Source organism: Siniperca chuatsi, linkage group LG18 (genome assembly GCF_020085105.1).
Source record: "Siniperca chuatsi isolate FFG_IHB_CAS linkage group LG18, ASM2008510v1, whole genome shotgun sequence".
Taxonomy (NCBI): Eukaryota; Metazoa; Chordata; class Actinopteri; order Centrarchiformes; family Sinipercidae; genus Siniperca; species Siniperca chuatsi.
The window spans coordinates 13,605,706-13,627,406 of NC_058059.1; the positions used below are offsets into that span (position 1 = coordinate 13,605,706).

The 21,701-nt window shown below is 39.7% G+C and overlaps 1 protein-coding gene and 1 long non-coding RNA gene across 2 annotated transcripts in view; one reads left to right on the forward strand and one right to left on the reverse strand.

Annotated features, from left to right (window-relative positions):
* The window catches only part of lrrc75bb (leucine rich repeat containing 75Bb), a 33,169-nt gene extending 14,618 nt beyond the window's left edge, over window positions 1-18,551 (reverse strand). Inside the window, exons 1-3 of the mRNA XM_044174921.1 lie at window positions 18,016-18,551; window positions 12,188-12,316; window positions 6,564-6,676 (exon numbers count right to left, since the gene is read on the reverse strand). Coding sequence (XP_044030856.1) covers window positions 6,564-6,676; window positions 12,188-12,316; window positions 18,016-18,306 — 533 coding nt within the window. The 5' untranslated portion in view covers window positions 18,307-18,551. The remainder of the gene's footprint in view (window positions 1-6,563; window positions 6,677-12,187; window positions 12,317-18,015) is intronic.
* LOC122865902 lies at window positions 3,891-6,557 on the forward strand. The gene is made up of 3 exons (XR_006375565.1): window positions 3,891-4,036; window positions 5,442-5,497; window positions 5,597-6,557. It is a non-coding gene; the product is annotated as an uncharacterized LOC122865902 (long non-coding RNA).
* Window positions 18,552-21,701: the final 3,150 nt, after the last annotated feature.

A 21,701-nucleotide genomic window follows, 5' to 3' on the forward strand; every position in this document is an offset into this window, starting at 1 on the left:
CTAAAAAAACTCATCTTTATAGACTTGCTTTTATGTGATGTTGTCCTTTTATTCGTCTCTTTAGTACTTTTATTGTTTCTATTTGTTTTTATTTCCTTTGTTGTGTTTTTCATTGTTTTTAAGTTGTCTTGCTCTGTTTGGCATTTCTGTTTGGCTTTCTGCTGTTATATTGCCCTCTGGATATCCTGTTTCTGCTATGCCTTGTCTGTCAAAGCACTTTGTAAACTCTTTAAAAAAAAAGGTGCTATATAAATAAGGTTAATATTCTTCTCTCTTGTTCATACAGTATGTGGGCCACTTGAGAAAACAGCTTAGCCATTTGTCTTGCAGCTCACGGCCATTTTTGAATTTTGAGTTTGTTGTGCAAGTCAAGAATCTTAGGAATATCAAGAGTTTTTAAAGTTTTAACTCTATTTAATTGTATTTCTTCTTCTTCTTCTTCTTCTTCTTCTTCTTCTTCTTCTTCTTCTTCTTCTTCTTATTATTATTATTATTACTACTGTGAGTTATATCTCCCCAAGGACTTGCAACACTTTCATCTTCTCCCATTAAAATTTGGTCTTTGTTCTTAATATAAATTGTGGTCGTCCTTTCCTCTACTATAGTCACACAAACATGCATCAAAAAGATCAGTTTTTAGGGGTTGAATATGCCAGCTTGTTGTGGATGGAAGGCCAAAACAAAGAAATGAAAACAGATTCAGACAGATCTTAAAGTACATCAATGTATAAATGGCCTTGAATGATCGGACAGTAGAATAAGCTTAAATTCAAAGGTCACCAACAGTGAGGACTGCAAAGGTGGAAGGTGTCGTGCCTGAACAATATTGCTGTGGCCCTGGAAGGCTCATGTAAGGGAGAAGGGCTCAAAATAACAGCGAGGAAGAGAGGAAAAGGGGATTTCTTTAAAGATTAGAGCAAATTAGCCTGAGCAGAGCAGGGATAAACCGGAGAGAGAATCCCAGTGAGCACTTCTCTGGTGATTAGCCCGGTGAAAAGCAGTCGTTGAAATTCAGTAGAAAAAGTGCTCATAAGCATCCAGACTATTACATAGATGTCTAAAAAACTTTCACTGCTCAACCAAGTATAGTTATAGCCAAGATGCCTAGACGGCTTTTCACTGGCTAATGCTTTCCAGGGTATGATTAAGTAGTGAGAGGATGACTTGAGGAAATTTGTTTTTTAGCTTATGAGCAAAGACAGGAGAAAAGTGGGAAGGACATTCCACCACTGGTGATAAAGGAGAAAGAGACACATTTGTAAGCATCATGATGCAGGTCAGAGGTTGATGTGCAGGGAAGGCAATGGCCTGTAGGTGATGAGTTGTGGCGTGTGTGTGTACTTCAGGAGCCTCATACTACTTGTCAGCAACATGGAAAATCTGAGCAGCCACAGGAAACCACTGGAGGTAGCAGAGAATGATTTAATGTAGGACTAAGGACAAGTCAGACTGCGAAGTTCTGGAGGAGCCACAGGGGCTGAAGAGAGAATTTCAAGAGCCAAGCGAGGTCCATAGCCGAGACAGGAGATGATTTAAAGATTTTAGAATGAGGAAAAACACAGCTGCACTGGCTTCTATGGTTTGAAAGGCATAACAGTGTTCAGAGAACCCAAAGCAAATTTTAAAGTTGGCGCAATTGCATACAAAGTCAATGGAAAGGAACAAATTTGCACAAGGTGGCACAAACTAATGCAAAGACAAGCCTGTGAAAGTTTAAAATGTTTTAACTTGAGTGAAAAATTCACCTATTTTCCGGGGCTTTATAAATCTGCCTCATAACTGTACAGAGATGAAAGGAAAAAGGAGAGTGACTGGAGAGAAATAACATGTTGCTAGCTAGCTCACAGCTAACGTCTGAACAGTCGGTACATTGGCTGTTTGGGGTGAATAAACACAAAAAGTCTGGTGACATTTCTGGTCACATTTGTGTTGAGTAACGCAAGGGGGAAAATTTGCTTTCCTTTGTCGGATCACAATACAAGTCTGTTGAACCTCCGACCACAATATCACAGCTGTGGTTTGTTGTACTTGTGACCACAACCAGATTTGATGTAGCATGGCTCTACAGCTCATCGCTGCTGCACAGAGTGTGGAAAAAACAGCTAGTTGGCAGGGCAAGCCAGACTATTAGACTGGGTGGAGTTACTCTAAACAAGAAAGTTGACATCTGATACATGTTATTGAGTGCAAACCTGCAAGTTTGGGGAGTTAAGGAGTGTGCTCCAGCGCTGTCACTGCTGATGGAAAGGAGAGGTAGAAGGAGGGAGCATCTTTGTCATGTTGAGACTGGGTTTGAGTAGAGGTCAGATGAGAAATCAAGTTGGAGTGCAGCAGAATCACGCAAAATTTAAGAAGAAGAAAACAACTACTGTAGACTGAAGACCAGTCCTTTTGAACTTCCCTCTTTGACTCAATCTCTCTCATAATCCTGGTTTCGTAACAGTTTTGTTTATCATTGTTTGTGTTATTAAGATGATAAAGACAAGACATGATAAAATTGTTCTGTTAAAATTTCAAGACATGAGGTCAAGTGTTTCATCATCATTGCTGTTGTATAATTGCAAATAAAATATGATGTGTTTTTATACATGTTCATGATGTTAAATGTTACCAGATGTTGTTATTGTCTGTGAGATCAGCACAGCAGTGACTGTAATGGCCTCTGACTGTTATTTGAAGTGTTTGTTATTTCAATGTCCTAAACCCTAATTCACAGATATGTATGCAGACTACATGTATTTTTTGGCAGGAGAACAAGTGAAGAAACAATCTGAAAAATGTACAGTTTGTTACTACTTCAACAACCAACAATAAAAGCAATGAAATTACTTTTGGGCAGCTTTTGCAGTGTGAGCTGTGGGCGGAAAGGCACTTTAGTCTGAACAGTGTGAGGTCTAGGTCAAATATCAGGACTCAGACAGCTCAGCCACAGCTCATTACACCTGCCCAAACAGCTGTCATAGCCACGACTCCGTTCACTCTTATCAGTCGGCACGACCCGCACGACTGAATATTAGCACTTAACTAAATCCTGTGTTATTCTGCTGAACAGTGTATTCTGTGCTATAAAGCTAAAAGAGCCAGATGCACAGAGATTTCCTTCAATACTTGGAGTGTCTTCACTCTACACAGCTTATCACCGAATGCAAGAATTCAGTCGTCTTCTTGAACCACAGTCATTTCTTTAAATGTACCGAAGATGTCTGTAATAGCTGCGTTAAGAGCCTCGCATCAATTACTGCCTCGCAGTAAAGACAAGCAATGAAATAGCATCCGCAATCAGAGTCCAATCTCTTCAAAATGTGCTGGAAGGGCAATTTTAGTGTAATAAAAAAATATGAGCTTGATTAATCTAAAATTCAATACCAATTACAATAACATTAAAAACGCCTCTGGGGACTCAGCAATACTGTACTTCTCAGAAACCTGGCACATGCTGCTGCAGAGAAAAAATGAAATTGCCTTGATAATATATTAAGTGTGACACTCTTGCGTTGCAGTTCCAGTGTTACAAACGCAAAGCAGGCAGGAGTAATAAAGCCTGAATCATGATTTATGTGTTATCTCTGGAAGATTTGCAAACTATTGCATGTATTTCACTTTCAAACAATTCAATTTGAGTTATGTGGGAGAGCAGGTGGCAGCAAATATCTAGATTGATCAAATAGACTTTTCAATATCACTTGAAGAAAATAAGAATGTAAGAATGCAATATAGGTTGTATGATAGCTAATGCTTTTTTATTCCTAAATATGAAGAGATCAAATTTGCGATCGATTCAAAGCGAGGCAGAAAGACAGAGGGAAATACATGACTTCTAATCAGCAACCTTGCAGTGATTCCGCCTCCCCCTTTTTTCTCTCCATCTGACAGAGCGTTTCCCCAGAGCCTCAGCTCAAACTGCAGAACCGCTCTGTGTGGCAACTGTTGAACAAAATGGACTCTCACAAGGAGGAGGGAAAAATCCCACAGGAAAAGAAGGAGAGGAAGAAAAATCAATGCAAGGGACTTGGGGGGGGACGACGAGAGGCGAAAGGTGAGGGAGGAGGAGACAGACTGAGAAATTGTGGCAAATACAGAAAGAAAGAGAGATTGAGCTATAGTAAAAAGATCAATAACAGAAAATCATTTGAAAGCATGTAAACTGAGCTTCATTTCATCCTAAGATTCATTTCTACTCGTTTTACTGAGCGTCACATTCACAGAGAAAAGAAACAGTCTGGTTTGAATCCGACAGTAAGTGCTGCTGTCTGGATGGTTGCAGTCAAGGCTGTAAGGGAGACAGAGCTTGCTAATGAGCACACTGGGAGAGTCTGCCTTGTTGTTCTGTTGAGTGTTATTTCGAAAATATTGCAACCAAGAGACTGGGGCGGGAAGTTAACTCAAGCTGTCAAAAAATCTTTCAATCTGGGTTAATTGCTCAGGGAGAGGGAGCCTCATGATCATCATTAGAGATGTTTTTTTTCATAACATCTCCACAAATGTACCTGTTACTTAATTTGAGTTGGAGAGCATTTTTATTTGTTTACACAGCGTTTCTACATTTGCTGCAGTCAGTGTCTTTCTGTCGCTTTCTTTATTTGACTCAACCATGGATAATCAGTATCTGACCTCTGATGGCCTGCAGTTTGGTGACAGTTTGTCCAAGTTCAGATCTGGCTCAGACTGTTCAGTCATACACTTTATCTTAGTTTTTTTTATTAGGTTTTTGTTTCAGTAGTTTCTAGATCACTCTTGGACACAGTTTGGTAGTACACATTAATGCTGTGGGATAACATAGAAAAAAAACACTGGGTTGATAAAATCTCAATAAACACGTCGCACTTCTCTGGTGGTGTTTAAGCTGGTGTGAGGCTGTTTTTGTCACAATAGTGTCAAGCGAGAAACTTTTTTACATCTGAGAGATAAATGTGAAAATGGATGGATCACCCTAGCAAGATAACATGGGTTGATGATTTGATGCTCCTCAATTAAAACCTGACTACAATTTGGTTGTAGAGTATAGAAGAAAAACATTGATGTATTAAGAAACAAATAAAAACAAATAGAAAGTTAAATAGAGAAAAGTAAAATTTATACATACATCCATTACTTATACCCGCTGATGCTTCACAGGGCTTTACCTTTCCTGCACAGGGCTGCCATTTATAGAGTGACAGACATTCACGCTCACATTCACACCTATGGGCAATTTACTTAGATTTACCGATTAACCTAACCTACATTTTTTTTTTAGAGAGAAAACCCACGCAGGCACAGGGGGAACACTCCACACAGATGTGAATCTGCCTATTCTTATTTTAAAAAAATGCACAAGTATAAACCTATTCTAAATCTATTAAATGCGAAAAATTGAGAAACAACCATAATACATCACAAATTAATTGCATATTTTAATCACTTACTGTCACAATAATTTGTTTTTTTATACTGTGTTCCAGCAGGATTTTCCTCAAGGCACGGCCAGATTTATTTCACCTGTAATTAACAAATGAAGGTGAGGCTGAATTTGGTTGAGATCAATAATGTGTTTCTAGTCTTGTCACATCCTGGTATTTCCTGGGAATTCTCACTAAAATCTGCTTCTGTTTCCCAGGAAACATACCTGCCCGAACCTGGGAATCCTAGCACGCGTGTGCCCTGTGTGCAGATACTGAATGCATGTACTGAAGCAGAGAGGTCCTCTTCAAACCTCATTAATGCCTTCATGCAACTGTCAAAGACATAGTCCGACCTGCAATTAACATTATTATGTTAATAATATAACTAATGTTAGTAATATAACTGGATCAACTTCTCATCGGCAGTAGTTTCTTTTAATTACTCTTCAAACTAAATAAAATGGCAGTTTATAGTTCAGCTGTGTGGCAAAATATGATTTAGATTAAATGAACAAAGTTTTTACAAAAACTGTAAATGTAAACTATGCATACTATCAACAAGCGAGTTAATTAGATGTGCAGACCTCCAACCCAAATCAGAGCGGTAGGGAAGATTGCAGAGTGGTATTCAAAGGGGTGGAACATCGAGTGCAGAAGATCGTCCTAACGTTACCACAGTCCATGAACAATCCTCTAGTTCCTCATACAACTGAAATAACACACCAAAATATCTGCATGCAATGGATATTTCCTCTCTGCCACTGCGGCAGTAATAATCTCAGTTCAGCACTATAGAGATGCTCAGACTCTCCATTATAACCACTCAGACATAAAACTGATGAATGACATTTTATGATTAATTATCCACAGTTTTTAAAATCACTTTTCAGTTGTTGTGAGAAATCCTGGAAATCCTGCAAAAAGAGTGATATATTCCCAGGAAGTAATAATTTTAACCGTCAACCCTAATTAACACACTATCGCAGATGTAACCTTGAAATACTGGAGGAAAATCTTCCCAGAAACTGGCAGAGGAATTCTACCAAACTTCCTTTAAGTCAGACTAGTATTTCAGAGAGCTGCTTATGGTGAGGGTGTGTTTGTTGTGTTTACTATGGTGGGGACTGACCATCTACAGAGTGATGGCACAGTGTCAGGCAGCAGCAGATAGGACACACTCACCAGGCCTGAGACTTCCTCCTGGGCACGCTCTGTCTCGTCCACTTGGAGTGAGGGGTCAGGTGGTAAATGAGCTGGCGGCAGATCTTGTTGGTGGACTTGAACGAGTCAGTCTCCTGTAAAAACACAAAAAGGACGAATGGACAACAAATATAAATCTAGTTCATATGACAAATCAACAGATAAACAGTAGCTGATCATGAATAAATGTAGCTAAGCCATCACACATTTGAGGAATCACTGGGAACAAAACAAGGCAACAAACTATATTTTCAATATGACAAAGTAGGAAAGAAGGTTAGATACCTACAAGGTAAAGTCATTTACAAGTGCTGGATGCCTGATCTCCCTTTCTATCTTCCCGCAAACTACAGATGTACTGATTTTTCACACAGTCTCAAAGTGTTTCTTTCTTGTCCTTTGAATAAAACTGCTTCAAACATTTTCTACATCGAAACATTAATTTATTTTCCCTTTTGCCTCCCTCTTGGTCTGTGTCTCTCTTCCCCCTCCTGTGTGCCTTCTCTTTTCTCTCTCCCTCCTCCGTCAAAGACTTTAAATGAAATGGGTTGTGCTGAGCAGGGTAAATCTAATTAATGGTACAACACAACAACAAGAGGCAATGTGGCGAGAGAGAGGAAAAAAAAAAGACAGGGGAATTTACCTTAAGGTGATTAACCATTCCTGCTGCCACTTCTTTTCTTGGGTGACACACAAACATGCCTCATACTTCAAAACATTCAATGCTGCTGCTTCAGCCACTTGGATGACTGAACACAACGTTTATAGCAGCGCATACTGATCAGCGATGTGAAAGTATTCTTAGAATGTGAATCTGTGGTCTGGAAGAATCAACAAAGTCGCTAAATGTGCAGTACTGTAACTAAGCATATTCAGATATGAATCACCGCTCTGTAAACCTGAGTGCATCAAAACAAAACATACATTAAATGATCTGTCTGAAAGTGATGACCATGAGCATTCATAAATTATGTATCTTTTAGCCCTCAATACGTCCTTGAATATATAATCTCAATAAATCTCAGTGTAGTGGAAAATACTGGCCATAGAAGCAGCTGCCAGGCCTTAAATCCAGCACATTGCCTCTCTACATCCCTGTCACGTCTGACACAGTATCCTGCCACGGGTCACCAGCCAGTCAGGAGAAGATTGCTGCCAGCTCCTCACTTTCCCTCCCTTCCTCCTGGGCTTTCCTCGCCAAAGCAAACAGCGATAAGATTAGAGTTTCTTACAGGTGATTATCATCTGGACTTGGTAAGTAAAAACTAGACCACAGCGATTTTATCTTAAGGCAACCCATCTTTTCTTAAAAGAGATAACTGCAGACTCTAGATAACTGTAATGGCTGGTGGGTCTGTTTTAAAGCCACTCTGAGCTTCTTCTGTAGTGTCTTCACCCTCATACCAGAGTTTGAAATGTAATTTGAATTTTAATACCTCTGATTTGCATGCCATGCTACAAGTGGATGAGCAGTTTCCCAGTCTGGATAAATCATGATTTATATCTTAAAAAGGACCTTTATTTTATTGACCATATAAATCTGAACTTAATTTATGTGCATAATTGAAGAGTTTGTCTTAATCAACATTTTGTGCATTCGGAAAATGTAGGCCTGTTATACTGCTGTTTTTACAAATATTACTGATACTGAACAAAATTTTTACAGTATCAAAAACCATAAATAACTTCGATTTAATCCTCTAACATTAGTCTTTACCTGTCAATCAATTTGAGATGGATAGCAGATTATAATCCTTTGTTTTGAATGATGGTGTTGTTCTAAGCCTTTGTATTTGGACTGCAGAAAGATTATTGGGGTGGTAAGCGGAGCTGAAGCTTACATTTCACCTTGTATAAAAGCAAGGCCCTCCCCCAAAGCTCCTCTTGACTTTGAAAAAAAACTGCAACTCAGTGTCAAAACAAAACTTCCTCCTAATGAAATGACAAAATATGCCGTTTGTCTATGCCCTCTAGAATGACACAAAAAGTTCAGAAGTTTTTTAATGTGTCTCTATCGGGAGGATGGCATAATTTGTGCCTTCTAAAAGCGTTACAATGAAAAATAAATCTGTTTTATGATGTGACAATGCTATGGTTAAGGTTTGGTTAGATTTAGGCACAAAAACGAATTGGTTAGGTTTAGGAAAAGATCATGTTTCAGTTATAATAACTACTTACTTAGTTACGGTTAGACAAACATTGTGGTTTGGGTTCAGATTATTACTTCGTTAAGGCTGGTTACGGTTATGAACACCCATGGCCATACTTAAAAAAAACGGAAAATTAACAGCTGTCTCTTGTATTAAACTGTGATGTTTTGATCTCACCTGACTTCCTTCTTTGCTCCCATCATTATTACTTCAGCTGCTAGAGGGCTTTGTCATTTGAACAAAAACATATGTCGTTTTGAGACACTTGCTGAAACGACTGATGCTGTTGTTGGGAGGACAGTCTCTAACAATGTAGACCAAGTTAGACCTTTATATCTTAATGGAACTCCTAATGTGTGCCACCACATTAAAGTGACCCTCCACTCAAAAATGTGTTTATGTTTAGGTCCCTAAAACGTCAGACCATGACTTAATTGACTTGTATCTTGTATCAACCAGAGAGGTGTTTTCACATTCCTCTACTAAAAGGGGGAGATGTCTGTACACTTTCCTAAAATCTGAGAATCAAACGCACTCTGGGCAAGCTAGATTTGTGATGTCACAGATTCGAAAGCCAATCATAATGCCAATGAAAAAGAAACCTGAAACCTCCAGTACAGAGTGGACTTGTCAGTACACAGGGCGAGAGTTTTCACCAAGTTAGTGTGAAAGTTTTGACAGCAAACATGGTAGAGTGTGCAGTTTTTGGATGTAAACCGGACCCTGGAGTTTCCTTCCACTATCTACTAACGTTCCTCATCTTGACGCACACCACTCTCTCAACATGAACGTATGTCTCTCACCCACATCCATGCTCTCACCATCACCGTTTTTTTAGTTTTAACTTTTTGTGGGATAACCGTGTTATACAAAATATTAATCATAGCAGAGTATTTTTACATATTTTAAAAGGTGTCTAGAGGGGAACTTTAATAAAGCCCTGATACAGAGACGGTACATGTTGTCGTCTGCATATAGCAAAGTGAATCATTATTACCCATTGCACAAATGGAAGTTATGTTTTTGATGTAACAATTAACTATATTGTTAAGGAAGGCTAAAAAATATATACTTCTAGGATGAGGAAAAACAGACCCACCCCTTCTCTCGCAAAAAAGTCAGACTACCCCTCCCAAAAGAAAAATTACAATACCCTCCACCTTTTCTGACTCCCCCCAATAATTTTCATACAGTCTCTTCCAGACTGTGAGAGGTGTCTGTAACTTGGGACACAACAGACTTCACAGCACTCAGTAGGCTCAGCTTCTCCGGTTTGATCCCACTGGCCACCTGTCAGAGCCCTCAAAGTGCTGTCAAGGGCCAAAGCCACGCTGCCCCACAAGCCTCGGTGCCATTGACCCTGTAGACCTCAGCATGAGACAGATGGGCACCTGCCCATGCTTTCCAGTATGAAACAACCAAGTCAGAAAATCTCATACACCTGCAGGTCCTGGAGCACAGCTGCTGCCCATTTGCCACTGTGCTGAAAGAACACATGAGCAGCAGAGAAGACAGACCACATGATGCCACTGCAGCGTCAAACCCTGACCCAGTGTCCCTGGCGTGAAGGTCTGCGGGTCATCGTGCCTTTCGCTTCAAGTCGCAAGCTGTCATGACGCTTGGTTGTGTACCTCTGAATTTTTGTAACTGGGCACCCAGTGCGCTCTCATATCAACACGGACGCCAAAGGTAGGCTGGCCGTGCAGGTTTGCCTCTACAAACACTGCTACCACCCTTTTTTGAGAGATCACAGGGACAACCAAATGACTATTCATGGAGAGAGAGATCACCAGCACACTGGCAAAAGATAAGTAATTTTGTAAGAAAGTGTGGAAAAGTATGAGGGATCGCCATGTTAATAATGATAATGACATTCTTACGGTAACACTTGCTGACTTCTTGCTTATTTACATGATATTTTGTTTGTACGCCCCCTGGTGTGTCAGAAAATATTGCAACGGACAGGTTAGCTGTTTCCAGTCTTTGTGGTAAGCTACACTAACTGGTTGCTGGCGGTAGGTTTACATTTATTGTACAGACATGAGTGGGGTCTATTAAAGGCACCAAGGCGTGTATAGTGATCTATTATGCTAATAGCTAAACACTTTAAATTATAATTTTCCATGGTTCCTAGTTCCTGTATTTGTGTTTGTACAAAGCACACTGACAGTTCATTGTTGTCACAATAGCATGACAACAAAAATGACACATGCACTTAGGCATGGCTAATAAATGCAGACATGTTGCAGCTTGCCTCTCTAGTTTTTGTCCCGTTAATTAATGTGAAGTCTATTATGTTTTGAACAAAGAGCTGCTTCTTCATAATTCATGAATGCAATAGTTAGTTTTTTACCAATGCTTAGACACAATTTCTGAAACTATGGCTCATTTTGTCAAACCCAAAGGGACACACACACACACACATCTGGAAAAAAGCAGACACTTCATCCAAAACTATTTTAACTCTTGTAAAAATGTGTGATAAATAAACACTGCTACTTTTGTATTTTCAGTGTGCAGAGCACAGCACTCTGCTGTAAAAGTTTGTCATAGTACTCACACGTACATGTATTTCCACAAATATAATGTAAGCAAATTCAGTATACACACACACACACACACACTAAAACACAAATACAAGGGAAATGTTTTTTACGTACTGTCTATTTTCCATGAACAGTAACACAATACACGCTGTACACACTGTATACAGTAAAAGAAGAGAACAAAAATAGGCTTGTTACTATGAACTACTGTAAATGTAAATGTACTATACAGTATTATAGTATATACACAGTACAGTTCTGTGAGTACAGTAGCATGGTATAGAGGATAGGTGTACTTACCTATTATCATTTCGAAAAGTCAAAATGATGCTTGCTACAGTGTAGCGGCTCAAATTAGGCTGGACCCTCTGCCCAGCCTCCCTAAGAGACAACCCATGGTTGACCTCATGGTCAATCAAAGTGGCCGGATCTCATCCATAATAGTTGCTCTTAGTCATCTTTGTCTTTGTCCTCGTCCTCGTCCTCGTCCTCTCCAACATTTACCTCCATTGTTGTCCAAACCAAGTCTTCTAACCTGTGGCCTATTTATAGTGCTCAAGCTCTGATTTCTAAGTGAACAGATTAGCCATAAGTGTTTTAACCTGTGAGGACTGGTTTTTGGATAGTCGGTAAATGTGTGTGGCATTTGAATGGCAGTGTCGTCCAAAAGAAATACAGGGATTTAAGTTTTGAACTGTGAGAACTGTGTTTAGTGTTTTGCAAAAAGGGTGTTTTAGAATTGCTAAATGAGTGTAAAGCAGAGAATGTGCTTATGGTTTAGCATACCAGGTCAATTAATAGGCTACATGAGTTATAGTGGTTTCAGTAATTGTGCCACAAGTATCAGTTTTTGTGTCTTAGCAATCGTGAAAAAACTGTAGAACAAATTGGATCATTCTGGACTTCTTACCCTTTTTGGACACTGGAGGTCCCGAGCGAGACTGAGCAGCAGCTCATGAGAGATGGGGTCCACCAGGTTAAGAAAAGCTGCGTTCTTGTACAAAATGTCATTGAGTGACGTTCCCTGGAGTCCCAAATCCTGAAAGAAAAGAGGAGAGAGGAAAGTGATTTGGTTAACTCTTACTAAAACTAACATGTAGTGTAGAAATTCAGAAATTAATTTGATTAAAACAGCCATGTCTGAACTATGCTTAATTTAATATGGAAGTGACATTTCATGGATTGTTTAATGAAAATAGATTGTCAATGTTTATAAGCTTTGTTCATCATCCCCTTTCATCTTGCCCTCTTATCACGCTGTGAGCTGATAAGGTTTTGCCATCGGGGCCGTGTGTTAACACCCAGCGCAGTTGATTGGTAGTGGGGATGGTGTCTGTGTGCGTATAAGTAAGCTAAGATAAAAGTGGTGTGGTCTTTTATTCAAATATTACAGTTATACTCTCTAGTGAAGAGACTCCTTCTGGTTCCTCTTATCTCATTTACAGGTTTCAGTTGTAGTTTTGCCCATAGGAATTTCTGTCATTTTCACAAAACAAAACTCTTAACTTTCTGAGGAAAATACTTTTTGATTCCAGTTAAATGCACATCCTCTTTCTATTTTCAATTTTCAGAATTCATAAGTAAAAGATAGTGTTTATGTGCAGAACAGTTTAATAAAACCAGGAACCAGGACACAGGCCCAGGGGCTGATGATATTTGTTTCATCTTCAGGCTATTTCTGTTTGCAGTGACAATGTAAATATACTGAAGCTGCATCTTCAGGTAATGCTTCGAGTGCTGATGTGTCATTAGCAGCCATTGTTTGAGATGTAACGTTTTCAGACACATCAAATAGTGTCAGTAGCATGTGGCATCCACTGCTTTTTCAGGGAAGATATCAACACACGCACACAATAAACACAAGAAAAAATAACAACAAACAGCAGGGAAGACACGGAACTGAGCAGATGAAACAAAAATGATCAGAAGAGGAAAGGTTGGGAGTGAGAGGAAAGAAAGTCAAAGGAAATCTCTTCTTTTTAGGCATAAAGCTGCATTTCTCTCCTAATCCATAACAACTGTTAAAAGAGGATTTCCTCTCCTCATACATACTGTTATATCAGTGACATAACTGCTGCTGCTGGATGAAAACAGAGCAAACATGTTTCACTGGACCATCATCCTCTTGTTTACAGCGATGAGTGTTTTATATCATGTAAAACTTTACAACTAGAAGCTCTGGTGCTGAAGAATAAATACTGTCAGCTCTATATGAGCTGAAAAGCTTTTCAAATAGCAGGCTGGAGGTTGAGGCTGTGCAAAACATGCTCAATGCGCTCTGACAGCCCTTACACTTAGGGGCACAGTGGAAGCAAAGAGGAAAACTCCCATCAGCATTTTCTCCTCCTCCAGCTTTTGGGTTGATTTATTACAGCGGAGCTCTGTGGGATTCCCTGACGCTGGACTATCCTCCAGGCCAGCTCCCCCTTCAATAAACCTCATTTAGTGCAGACTGAGGATACCACATGTGTCCATAAATGGAGGCACAGAGGAATTTGAAGATTATTTTATGACTGCAGCTGCAGTATCAGATATGACTGTTTTTGTGCAGCTTTGTGGGGGGATTCACAGCTGAAAAGAAACACTTTTTTAAATACACACACAGATCTGATCCTGTGGATTAATTTGACTGATTCCTAATCATAAAAGCATGAAATGTTTTGCTATTTGTCACTGACAGAGTGCCTGTGTACATGCCTGCGTGCCTTCAGATCCCACTACAAATGTCCTCGTCAAAGCTGCATATCTAATCTGACGTTTGCCTCGTCACAAAAAATCTGAATAAAGCAATGAGCTCCGAAAAACATCATCCCACACATGCAGTTCATTAGAATCCAATTAAATATATTGCACAGTGTGACAAATCCAGTCCCACAGTTTTCTGCTTCAGTGTAAGAAACATATCACAGCTGTCAGGTGATGGACCTTCCAACTCCAGTTTTGTTTACTTACTTTTATTTTCTTGGACTGAAGGATTAAATGTTTTTTACTGGATTGACAAAATGTTGTGACCTTTTATGCAGTCATCTCAAAACCCAAGGTATGATGTCAAAACTGCAGGGTTGTCACATGAAAAAGTATTGAAAAGTTGTTTTCCTGAAGATTTAAAGACACAAATACTTGGCCAGCAGCAACAATGCTTTGGCAACTAGGACAAAGTCAATTTGTCAGCTTAGTCATATGTGACAGGACATATAAGGAATAGTTTCTTCTTGTACATGCTAACATGTGCACTGTGAGTATAATCCCTATTAATATTGCTACTAGTCGTACTAGCAAACTGTCCCTCAAATAATGGGGAACTTTCTACAAACATTGTACTTTTATCCAATTTTCCAATCTAAATAAATCAATATATTATTGAAATATACTTCACTACCTACAAAGTATGTCTCCAGTGTTTACACTTTGGCTTACAAATGGACATATACCCATTCAGTACATGAATTTACATCATATTTATGCTGTAGCTTATAGGCCACATGAACCAAGTGCCAAAAACATGAGCTTTTGACTTGTTATCACATTTACAAATGATCTCAGTTTGTGAGAAGTAAACCAGAAGCTCATCTTATTAAAAGGAATAGTTTGACATTTTGGGAAATATGCTGCTGTGAATTAGATGAGAAGATTGATACCACTCTGATGGCTGTATAGTTAGTATGAAGCTATAGCCAGGAGAAGGTTAGCTTAGCTTAGCATAAAGACTGGAAACAGGGGAAACAGCTAGCCTGGCTCTGTCCCAGGGTAAAACAAATCCACCTCCCAGCACCTCTAATGCTCACTAATTAACACGTTATATCCTTGTTTGTTCAATCTGTACAAAACTCAACCGGTAAGAACAACTTTCTGGTGTCCTGTTGTCAACGTGAAGTTGCCAGACAACCAGCAGAGTTTATTGCGTCTGGCCGAGAAATAGTCAACAACTTATCATTTTTACACTTTGGTTTTTGTATGGATCAAACAAACAATGTATAACATCTTAATTAGTTTATCTTTAGAGATGCTAGTAGGTGGTTTTGTTCCTTTAAACAGAGCCAGGTTAGCTCTTTCTCCTTGTTTCTAGTCGTTATGCTAAGCTAATCTAACTGGCTGCTGGCTGTAGCTTAACATTTACCATACAGACATGAGATGGTGGTGGTATCAAACTCGCATCAAGAAAGCGAATAAGTGTGTTTCCCAAAATGTTGAACCACTCCGTTAATGTGGGTCTGTGTCAAACTTTTATTTATTTATTCATGAAGGGGGCATTTAGCCTTTATTTGCTAGCATACAAAGGAGGCAAACAGGAAATGTGGGAAACGAGAAAGAGAGTGTGGACATGCAACAATGGACCTAACAAAACATACACATTTCTACCCTGAATAATAATATGATCACAAAGGCAACAAAATCTAACCAGTTTTGTATTGAGGTATTTAAAGTTGAATAAAATAAACATGTGTGTTGTGACAGCTAACCTTAGACTTCAAAAAGGTCTTCACACACTACAGAGAACACCTTAATTATAGTGTTTTCTCCATGGCTGCACATTGGTTACTCAGTGTGCATGTTGTAGAGCGTAATTGATACGAGTATTTGATGATTCTTTGTTTACTAATAAGATCCCAACCTAATTAACTTAATGGCCCAGAAGGCAGATCTGCGATGGAGATACAGCGTGGGGGCCGGTGTTATTGGTTCCTTTTTGTAATGACTTCCTCTGTGTGAAAGAAACGTGTTCCAGTATCCATCATCTTAAGGTAATTATCTCCAAATCCATCCATCTCTCAGAGGAAAAGCTGCTTTGCTGTTGGAGAACAACAACAAGAGATCTGCTGCCAGTTTTTTAATTCTTTTTCCAGTGTTAAAGTATTGTTAGTCAGATTCTTGGCTTCAGCCCCAACACCATACAACAGTAGCAGCGCTCTGGCTTCACCTCAGTGAGCGATGGAGAGAGTATTCGTGCTTCGTGAGCAGTTTAAATGCCGAGCTACGGAGAAAGATGCCCCTGCTCACGACCAACAAATGTACATGTTGATCTTTAAAATCTTTTTTTCTTGTAAGATATGACTGACTGCAGGGCTGCTTTAATAAGAAAGGACAGACACATTGAAGTCTTAGAGGAAGATATGCATGAGTCATATCCCTCCTGCTTCACAAAAATATGAAGCTTTCAAATGTTTCAAAATGATGTTTAAATTCACTCCACACCTATTACATCCTCAGTTAATGGTTTCTGTACAGAGTAGAAGAGATACCTACAACTCTGTCTTCAGTTCAGACACCCATAGCTTTTCCTCAGCATTGCCTCCTGCTTTAATCTGCACACATCTGTATAATTTATTCTAAGGCACCGTACAGATGGGCAGGGGGTTTTCATGACAGGGGGCCCTCTTGATCAGAACTGCTTTTGTCTGAACTTCAGAACTGTTCCCCTTTGATCAATGCACAGCTACCAGAAGGCAGTGGAAAGCTCAAGCTGAGCTATAAAACTATTTCTTTTTACTTCTCTCTAGTTTGGATAAATCTTCAGAAAGTGAGGATTAGACCGGGGAAGGTGTTACCTGGGAAAGTGTAACAGATAAGATTCAAATGGAAGAAATAAACATACCTTACCTGTAGTTGGGAGCTATGTGGCTGACAACAATGAAGTGTTTGCACAATGCTGTGCAACAGGGACAGATTAGAGCTATTTAACAATACCGCATTCGAGCATCAACTGCTTCTTATGTAGATTTGTATATTTAACATTCTCTCTTATGTATAATTCAAACCTCCTTCACACAGGAGACAGTGACCAGAAAAAGAGAACACATACGGCTTGCTTATGGTATTTACTTTGTAGCCTTAACCCTGAAAAAGACCTTGTTGCCAAGAGTCTATAGACTAATATATCATTTGTATAATATGCCAAACATTCACTTAAGATCACAAAGTTTGTCACATAAAAAAAAGAAAGAAATATTAATTCATTTGACCAAGTCTTCCTTAACTGGTTTTGGTATATTTCAAAAGGCTAATAATACACTCAGTGTTCTGTGTTGTTTGGAGCTGATTGAATATTCAGAACATGAACTAGCTGGCTTCAGTAGCCATTCCCTTTCAGACAAAACAGGTGGTTGATTCAGACCAGCCTCCAGCCCAATGAGGCATCAACCTCATTATAAGAGCTTCTTTTTTCCTCAGGAATATTAAAAGAAGGCGGCAGAGTGCAGTGTGAAGCCCTTCCTGTCAGTAAGGCTTCCTTACTAGGAAAAAAACACGAGAAGTTGCAAAAAGTAGATGATTATATGACTTTAACTTTTAAAAACTGATTAACACATACACCTGTGCTCCATGAAAAGTGGGATTTCATCACTGTAAATCCAGCTGGGCTTTCATTTGATGAATGTCCTGTTATATATACAGCAGGGATGACCAATACATGTCAGATTTATAGAAATAAGGACACAGCGAAGGAATAAACTGCTGTTGTATTATTCATATTTTCAAGAATCTGCAGATTTAGATTAACACAAAAACTAGTTGTAGTTTCTCAATAAATATAAAAATCTATATATGACATGCAGATAAAAAATAAAATGCCTTTTAACCCATGAATGTAAGCAAACTTTTTGCCCACGTGCTCATAAACAAAACCCACTTACACAGCGTTAAGTAATGTTTCATCCTTTAATAACAACGTTTCAAGTAAGAATAAAGTGCATTCTGACAAACTCAGCGCATTCATGACCCAAAATAATGCCAGTCCTTTACCTTTCTCAGCAGTTTGAGCACTTCGGCTGCTTGCTCCATCTTCTGCTCCCGGAGAAGCCTCTGGATTTCCCGGATCCAAGCCACCCGTCTGACATATGGGCTGTGGTTGGTTTTCCGCAGCATCCCTGGGAGCTTGTCGGACTTGAGCATCAAGGAGGTAAACAAGAAGTCTCCGCCACCTCTGCCGCCACTTCTCTCGCTCTCACACGGGGTGTCATTTCTCTGGCGTCTTCTCTTTGACAATTTGCTTTCAAAATCGAGACTTCTCTGTCTGGTCAACTTAGAACCCATCACTCCTGAGAGGATGTGTCGGTGGTGGTGAGAGGGATTTTAACAACATGCAGCCAAGACATTACACTTAACTTGCAGCGAGATGTGCCGAAATACTTCTACCCTGAGTAAAATAGTGTTTTAAAGTTTCAAGGCTACTCTGAACTGTAAAGCATCATCATAACAATGCGTGCCCGGTCTCGCCGTCTCCCCCTGCTTGCATCCGTCCATGCACTGCTTGAGCACTCTGGCATCCTTTGCTTTACTCAGAGCTGGTGCGCTCCTCAGCCAATCAGATCGTGATTCTCCGCACAGCCCGAGCGCGAGATGTGGGAAACTGACTTCGCAGCTTAGATTTCTTACTTGACCCCACATCATAACGCACAAGTTGTTTATTTGACACCGAGTCAATCGGAGAAAGTAGAGTTGTTTAATTCTGTGTTATAATATGGTTTTATGTAACAATTTCATAATCTAGTAATATGCAAATATAATAGATCGATAGATAGATAGATACTCTGTTATTTAACCTGAATGGGCAATTAATATGAGCACCTACATTATAATTGCAGTGCAGAAATGATATGAACACCTCTCTGACAACAACATTTGGATAATAACATTCCGGGTTTTACAACATTAGTATTTATTGCATGGGTGTTGCATTGGATTGCATTACATTTTAAGGATATTCATTTTGGATTTGTCATCCACTGAGGATCTCAGGTTACCAGGCTTTGATGCACTATGTATGCAGTCAATGATCCATTAAAATTTGTTGCTGGTGGAGGCTCAGTTGGTGCATGTGAAGAACATGCAGGATTAACATATTTAAGAACTTGGAAAACTCTGGTAAGACCTTGGTTAGTTCATAACTTATGCACACCATACTCTTGAGGCTTTGGGGGACAATGGTCAGTACTGCACGTTTATGACAGGTAAGTAGCTGTAGGATGGGGAGTCAGCTGTTGCTGAGTAGTAACACTAAAACTCTCCTGTTTGAATTTCAAAATAGTCTCCAAATAAAGTACATCAATCAGCTATAATGACTGCCTGAACTCAAATTTTGTCTATTAAATGAGTAACAGTATTGATCAAAGCCCAAGCAGATGGGCTGGTAGACAGATTTAATCAAATACTGAAAAACATGACCTGTAAGTTTGAGTAGGAGAGAGGCTTTAACAATTTAAAACAAAACATTTCTAAAGAGCAACAAAACAGCAGCTGACCTCCAGAGGTTTAACTTCTCCTTGCTGCAGTGATGTAGAAATGTACTCCAGGGTGTGTCAGCACACAGAGACTGACAGACTTCAAACACACCATTTGCACATTCATGAATGAATGTGCAAAGGGTGTGTCATATAGCAAATGGCAACAATTTTTCAGTAAATGTGTGTTCTTCTTTGAATTCCTAGGTGGCATCTAAATCACTTTCTCCACCCAACACATTGTCGTAGGGCCCGCTCTCTCGACGGCCCCCCACCTCACGGGCCCCAGTGCAACCGCATTGCCTGCACTATCTATAATTACACCCCTGCTCCAGGCACAGGAAGGTTGACACCAGGGGGGCTAAAGTGAGGTGATGTACATAGCGAGATGACATGCTTGTATTGCTATCTACTTCAAGCTCTTTGACACAGATGCATCTTGTTAACCAACTGAAAGCATGTGGTGAATCTCTCTGGTCAGTGAGGAAGAGAGAGAGAGTTAGGGCCAGAGCTTTCAAAACCTAATCCACTGTCAGCCCTGTATAATATAACAATAGGTATAAGCTGGAGGCTCGCAACCCTCTTACATCACCAAACAACCCCCAATGTGATTGGGTATAATAAGCTGTATCACCTCCCAGACTAAATGCAAAGCCATGGAAACTGTGAACTCCATGTTGGGTGCATCCCCATCATGCTGGTACTAAAGTCTAATGGCTCTCACTGGCTCTGTCTGGATTTCAGGATTTCAATGCCCACCTCAGGCTCTTATTTTTCGTTGACACTGGATTGGAGCAGATAGCAGATTCCCCGAGTCAGAGTCTGGAAAAACTCAGGGGCAATCCTTTTGTGAATTCGCCCCTGAATTCTCTACATAACAAGATTTGTACCAATTTACTATGTTTCTTTTTGGGTTGTATGGAGCCCCAGCCTCTGTCAAGCATCTTGTGGGCAGGGTTTTGTACCCCTACTCTGCATATGCTTCTGCTGAGACTGTCCTTAACAGCATCAGTTGTTTCAACAAATGCCCAAAACCAACAGGAGACCGCTGTTTGCTTCCTAACGACAGTCAACTTTGGTTTCTTTAAATCATGACGACAATCATTAACCAACCGTAACCAAGTACATATTTTAACACAAATCTTTTCCTAACCAAGTTGTTTTTGTGCCTAAATCTAACCAAACCTAAAACATAGCATTGTCAGATCAGAAATAGTTATATTTTTTCCAACAGTGATTTGTAACGGTTTTGGAAGGCTTGCTGATAGGGTCGTCAGATCAGAAAACGCATGTGTTTTTGAGGCATGAGAGAAACACATCCAACTAGGAGTTATGTGTCAGAGGGAGGTTTTTACAGTAGATAAAACTAGTGCTTGCCCAAAACCCTGCGGCCTAAAAGTGATGTGTGATGGTTCATGGGAAAGTTGCTTTTGATTGCTGACTTACTGTAGCAGCACTGAACAGTCCTGACTAATCTTACCCAGAGGGGTACTTTAGATCAAGTCCAGTAATAAGAGACACACAAGAGGACATTTGAGAAGTTTAAAGCAACTCTCTGTGAGCTGCCACTGTAAATTATACACCTGACTTTGTGTTTAGACAGATGCAGTGAACTCTGGGATATTTTGGTGCAGGAGGGGTCAGGGTTGACAGCCAGAAGGACTCTTCAGGAGCAGATGTGCAGCATGTTGGAGAAGGAATGTTTCTTGATATTTGTCGATATATGTCGGATTCTTCATGGTGGTGGGGATTTGGGGTGAGGTGGTCCTCCACCATACAGTGTCAGGACTCATGATTCTCTGTTGAGGTGTTTCAGTGGTTAGCTTACATGCTGACATGTATTCTTTATATACCCAAAGTAATTGTGTTTACAAGAGAAGAAGAAAGAGACAAAAATGATGTAGAAGAAGAAGAAAAAGGCGCATTTATGGTAAAGCTGATTTGTCATTGGTAGAAGATGACTTGCATTATGCACAGGAATAGAAAAGAATGAAAAAAAAAACAGTGGGCATGTTTTTTCCTGTGTTCACTGAACAGCACAGTGCAGCTGCTGGTTTAGCTGATATAGTCCACTGCACAGGACTAAATGTTCAGTTTAAGATGTGGCTTTAAATTACTAAATGACGTGTGCTTCAATATATTATCTTCATATATAGACACTATAGTATTCACATCTTTTTTCCATTAAAGTACTAAACCAAACTTTTG